Source organism: Fringilla coelebs, assembly GCF_963513975.1.
Source record: "Fringilla coelebs genome assembly, chromosome: 8".
In the NCBI taxonomy this organism is placed as follows: domain Eukaryota; kingdom Metazoa; phylum Chordata; class Aves; order Passeriformes; family Fringillidae; genus Fringilla; species Fringilla coelebs.
The window spans coordinates 18,570,940-18,577,474 of NC_140066.1; the positions used below are offsets into that span (position 1 = coordinate 18,570,940).

General features: G+C 41.3%; 1 protein-coding gene across 1 annotated transcript; it reads left to right on the plus strand.

Moving 5' to 3' along the window:
• Nucleotides 1-1,739: 1,739 nt before the first annotated feature.
• On the plus strand, nucleotides 1,740-5,171 carry LOC311156495 (beta-microseminoprotein-like; the record flags this gene model as incomplete). Its single annotated transcript, XM_084210460.1, is given in 5 exon segments — nucleotides 1,740-1,814; nucleotides 1,816-1,860; nucleotides 2,893-3,001; nucleotides 4,234-4,339; nucleotides 5,042-5,171. Coding segments are annotated over 5 exon segments (465 nt in total).
• Nucleotides 5,172-6,535: the final 1,364 nt, after the last annotated feature.

Consider the following 6,535-nt stretch of genomic DNA (forward strand, 5'->3'; position numbering starts at 1 on the left):
ACACCAACCCAGAAAGTTGCCTTTTCTTTCATTTTGACTGTAACAAATTCCATAAGTTTCACTCCAGTACACCTGCATCACAAATTTCCATGCGACTGATAATTTTTATTTGCATACAGAAACTGCTGTAGGGTGCCTGAGAAGCAAAATATTGCATGACAAGTACAAAACACGCAAGAAGAAAAATAATTAAATAGCTCAGTAATTTTAACAGAATAAATGCAGTGCAATTTGATGGTCCTTTTATTCCAAAATATCATGGAACATTTGTTCCAGATCACCTCTGAGGACGTGGAGGAGCCAATACCTTGAGCAGGATTCTAAGCTACTTGCCACAGTATTGTCAGCCTAGAGGAAATTGTTACTTCTCAGTACCTAAAGGTTACAAAGAGCCAGCATGAAAAGCTAGGACACATCTTTAGGCATCTCACAGGTGTTCCTCAATTGGGTCAGGTGGTACAGGAGCAGGACATGAGAAGGGAGACTGAACTCTCCCCAGAGAGTTCACAGCAACCAGCACAAAAGGCAGCTTGTGCCTAGGACCAGGGTGTAATACTTCACTATCCTGCTGTGCCTTTCCCCCTCTCCTTTAACTGGAAAATGAACACTGTCTGAAACACCAACAGTGTCCCAAACCACAATGCTGTTCAATTGTGTTCAACATATTTCAGAGATATTCAAAGGGGCGATGCGGACTGTTGGTTTCAATAAAGAAATTCCCCTGGCTGACATGTCCACTGATTAGGAGTCAAAGTGTGGTAGTTACCCTCCATTTCAGGGCAGGTGTAAATCAGCACTGCCAAGTCTAACTTACTACAGACAGGCTGATTGTCACAGCTTCATCAAACACCGGCAAGCACTTCCTCTCTTTTATGTCATCCTGAAGAGTGATAGTCTAGTAACCAAAGAAAAACCAATTTACCCATCTTTCTGAGCTGAAAGCCAGCTAGGATGTCACTGGAAGTAGTGGTCTCACTGTGACCTGCATTGCACAAATTCTGGCCTTCTCTTATGGGCTTCCTGAGCTACCTCTCAACTCTGGAGTTTGGGCACAAGGTGTGGAGTAGCCAACCCAACTTGGAGTTCTGCCTCTACTCCCAAAACCCCACAAGAAGTCACCACAATTACACAGTCAGAGTAATTAATTCAGGTATTGCAAACTGTGCAGCTCTGGTAATAAGGGATAAACTTCATCACCAAGAAGAGCCATAAAGTTTGAAATACTTGAACCTTGTAGGTGAAAGCTAAGCAAAAGGGGACCCTACTGGACATCTTTGCTATCAAATTACGGTCCTTGGAAAATGTGTCTGCTCCTGACATATCCAGCCTCTGCAGAAAAGGAACAGTTTCTCACTGGCTATAAAATATATAATGCCTATTTCTTCACAGAGGACCTGAGCATATGGATCTTCTACATGATGGAAAGCTGAAGAAGGAAGAAAATTGTTATCTAGGACTCATGTTTTAAACCCTAGATGGTTGCAACTAAACATGCAATTTTGTTGTGATTGACAGCCATCATGTCTCTAATGGTTTTCTCAGGGCAAGTGCTAAATATTCCTTCTAGGCTTGAAGAGTGCTTCCTGTGACTGCCTCCCAACTCTGGTGTGGGTGTGGCAGAAAAGCCACACCTATTTCTCCAGTGTCTGTTAGAACAAACCTTTCTTCCTGTGTGTAATTGCTTTATCTTAATGTCCACCCCATGAAGTCATTTTGCAGAAACTTCATTGGTGCTGGACATGCATGGTCAGTTTGCTCAAGATCTATTATCACAGATTCCCTCTCTATATAAAGTCTCTGACAATATGAGCTTTGTACAGGCCATCTCCATTCTGGAAGTCTCATAATTCTGCAAGAATGGTGAGTCCTTACATCTTGTATTACGTCTTATAAAAGACCATGGTATGTTGCTATAGGTTTTAAAGGAGTTTCTATTGGACTTATCTCAGTACTTGGCACATTAAGAAACTTGGAGAATGTATAAATTCTGTGTTATGAGAGCAAGAGTCAAAGAGGCAAAGGCAGGTAAGAACTTGGGGTGAAAAGTCTGGATAATATGCCAACACTTCTCTGAACTCAAAAAAAAATGTATCTTGATTTTTACTCCTTTGTTACTCTGTTGCAGTTTTGTGGGTTTTAATCTCTCTTCTGCAAAAAGAAACATTAAATTTGCCTCCTCTCATCTCAGTAGTGACTTTTTATAAGTCACCAGTCCTGTTCTGTCTGAAATGACACACTTACATACAGCATGTGTATGTGATTCCTGGTCTACCAGGAATAAGCTTTTCTTCTCTTACTCTTCAAACATTTTGAACTAATATTGAAAATTCAGCTGAGTTTTCAGGAAAAAGCCCCACTAACAAAGGTCACAGAATATAGAATTACCTAGGCTGTAAGTGACACCTGCAAGTAAGGTACAGGGCCAAGACCTGAGTGTTTAACTTCAGCTAAACTTATTTCACTTGTTCCTAATCCTTCAATATTAGGGTGAAACATTCTGTAGTTTACAGACAGCAGTAAAGAAGTTTTTGCAGCTGTGAGATTAATGGAAAACACAGTTGGTGACCGAGCCTATAGATAAAAAAAAGGACTGGAAAATTTAATGGATAATGGAAAGGAACAGACCACACTTTTTTTCACAAACAGTGGCTGGGTCTAGCAGTCAATGCTTGATCTTAACTACTTGGAAAGACATTTTTCCCCCTCCCATGTGATGCTCTGCCTCTGCTTCTTCAAAATGGTTCCATATTCCTGATAAGTGTGTTAAAGTGTCTAAACTGCAAAAGACAATTGGATTTTAATTTGAAACCACAATGTATTTTCGTGTTATTTATCATCAAGACATCTTAATAGCTACTGAAGGATTGATATGAATTCTGTTTTCTTGTTCAGAACACCATCTTGGCCTGCCTTCTTGCTCTTGCCATCAGCATGCCCCTGTCTGATGCTTCTTGTTTCTATATGCCATTCAAGCCAGGGATGTCTAATGGTGTGGTTGTAGGTAAGAACTCAACTGCCCTCAACTTGACAGACGTAATCAGAATCACTGCTTGATTTGTCCATTCTGTGCAATTCATCACAATTTAGAAATAAGTGGAAACAGTGGAGAGGAATCAAAGTGAAATGGGAGGGAAATGGGGTATGGAGAGCAATATGATATAATATAATATGCTATTAAAAGAACAAGTTATTTGGGATGCTTTACACAGACCAAATTACTAATGATCTTTTTCCAGGGAAGTAGCATAGTTTTAGTTTACTCATCTGCATGAAGTAGTGAATCATATTTTTACCATGGAATCACATCTAGAAATCAGAGCAGGGAGAAGTGTGTGTGTAGCCAGTATAAAACAGGAAACAGATTTTCGACTATTTAGCGCCATGCAATTTACTCATGTCTTGTTTCTGTACCCCAAAACAAATTCCTAAAAGCAGAATGGCTGCATCCCTTGAGTCTACATCTGCCCTTTCTGAACACAGCTAGTCTGTCAGTATACAGATGAATGGAGTTGCAGGAAAAAATGTTCCCAAAAAAGAAGCATGCTATTTTTTGGACACAACGAGAGTTGATGTGTGCCAATATGCAAAAAAAAAAAAAAACCCCTAAGTGGTCTAAAATACAGCTTTACCTGGGAAAGCTGGTGCTATTACTTGGAGAAATGAGTTAATATTGCCAAAGAAAAGAACATTTATAGGTGAAGACACAACCTAGAAGTCCCACCACTCTCTCTTGTTCTGTTCTCATAAAATTCTGCTTTCCAGATCAGTTGCTTAGGAGGCCTATGGTCCATTCTGTGACTGTTGAATAGAAACTTTACATCCAACACTTGCTTTCTTCCTGCAGCTGAGGACTGGGAAGCTTTGTGATCAGATGTAGTCTTGCTTTAAAGAAGGAGTCAGCAAGAGATGGTGTAATAGGAAAGTCAAAGCCTTTTTAAATTCTGGCCAGGTCTGCGTCTAGTTGTCTTTCTGCTGTGTTCTTCAAATTCCATACTTGAAAATGAACTGCACCAGGAATCCCCATGCTGTTAAGAACCTCAGGAGGCAGAAGGACACAGGTGTCTCTTCTCCATGCATTAGGGTGGCACACCCTGCTCTGTTGGGGAACCTCTTTGTTTGACAGACAGGGATGTTAATGCAAAAAGCCAGCAAAGATCCCACCCACTTTGTGCATCCAACAGTTGTTAGTGCAGTGGTCTCACACTGAAGGCTGCTCGTACACTACATTTTCAGGCTGCCTTGATGGGGAAGGAAAGGTCCATGAATTTGATTCCAGCTGGAGGACTGAGGGCTGCGACGATTGCTCCTGTTCCAAGACTGGAATTGGCTGCTGCACTAGGTGAGTTCAGAGCAGCAGCAGAGTTTTTTCTCTGCTGCCATGATATAGCCCAAACCACTTCCCTTCACACAGGAGTTCCTGAGAAATAACAACAATATTTCCCCACTCACTTCCTATGACAAAGTTATGCATTAATCCAACACCATCCTCACTGAACATGCAGGAAATTCCTCTGAAAAATAGAGGTTGTATTTAACAAATAATTCTTGATTTAAAATAAAAAGATAATTTAATTCCTCTCAGGGATAACACATCAGGCAAGTTATTGATTCAAGAGAGAACACTCTAATAAATTGATCCTAGTCCAGATCTTCCCAAAGCCACACATTGCCTTGCTTTCCTCTGAGAAGCAGCTAAAGGTACCTTGGCTGTAATATTTCCGTAGTGGTACCCAACCACTCATGCAATATTAGTTCCATGCCGTGGGTGAAGAGAAGAAGCAGTGATATTGGAATAGCAAATAAGCACAAAAAACCTCCTTTGGGTGTAGACCAGAAAAACTACAACTCTCCTTTCATCCTGCTTACACAGCAGGCCAAGTGACATTTGAGCCAGGACCTTTGGGCAAGTTCCCTTCTCTGCTCCCAAAAGTGTCCTCAGTATAGGAGTCTCTCCTCTTCATATCAAAGGCGCAGATACCGCCTGAAGTGGAAGCTGCTTATTTCTTGGTCTCATCACCTCTTTTTCTTTTCCCAACCACAGCTATATGAGACCAGTTGACTATGATGAAGAGAAATGTGAAAGCATTTTCAACAAGGAGGCTTGCTCTTATAAAGTAGTGGAGAAAGATGATCACTCAAAAGAATGCCCAGTCCATTCATGGGTGGGGTAACAGAAGAAAGATGGATTGGGGGAATATTTCCTTCTGTCGTTCTGATGGCTCTCTCACAAATTCAAAAACACTTAAAATGCAACTGTTAAGTGAAATCTACTTATAAAACACAATGTGTAATGAAACTGAGTATCTGCTCACAAAAATCTCCCTCGGCTTCTCTGCCTTATGCTTCACCATGAACGAAGAACTGATTTGTTCCTTCCTTGAAGTCAGACATTAAAGGTGACGTTCTAAAGCATCCTTGGTAGCTGCTAATCTGTGTTCTTCTCTGGTCATGTTTCAGTGCCAAGGAGCGTATTCTATAATCTGTGCACACCTGTATCCTAAAGCTAAAATAAAATCAAATAAAGCACCAGAAATTCATGTGACTTATTTTCTTCTTTAAGGATGAAAACCAAAAGAACTAAAATTCCAAAAACCGTGGGAAAAAAATGCAAAGCTACTTGAAAATCGTTCTGAATGTCTTGTTTTCTATAATGTCCTACATGACTTTTTGTCCTCTATGGCTTCCTGGAGACCAACCTATGGACTGCAAGATCTACCAGCTACCCAGTACTGTTCTTCCATTACACTGAGAGCATAGCAGACCAAATCATCAGCCTGAGTTCTGAGTGAAAGAAGGGGCCTTTATTCAGATTAACCCTTTAAAAATGAAAAGTTTTTAATTGGGCTATGGGCAGCGTTGTGGCTGCATGGAGTGACTCCTCTGTACTGGGCTCACACAGTGAAGCAGCTCAGCAGATCCACAAAGAGTAACTGAGAGGGAAACACTTCCCAGTATGAGCTCTCCTTTGGGACACAGCTTCATAATCTTTATAGCATGTTGATTCAATTTCCATATCTGACTATGTGCATCCTACATCTCCAGGTTCTGTTTCTCCACAACAGAAAGTGTCAATGCTTCCTAAGCTCGTCGTTTCAAATTGCAGAATGAGCATATACCTCATGAGCAGTGCCCTGTCTGCAGGGTAGAGGCAAACCTCAGCTTGTATTGGCTTTAGCTTCATGATTCACTAGATGATGTCCAGAGGTCCCTTTGAATCCTTGCAGTTCAGTGATTCTATCCACATTCAGTGGCATTGCTGGGAGACACGGTCCCCAGGCAGTGAACCCTTTGCAAGCCTGTTCTAAGATAAAGTACAATTGAAGGCATCTTCAAATGACACCCTGCCTAGCACAGACTCCAGCACTTCAGGGTTGAGGCTAGAGGACTTGAAAATAATTTCTGAGAAACTACTCCCCCCTGGTGCATTGAAACTGTAGCGTTGCTCTTTCTAATTTTCACCACAGGAAGGGGAGCAGGGCGGACAGAGGGAGGTGTTTTACCAGGGAAGGCTGTGATAAGTTAGGGGGCAAAGGTT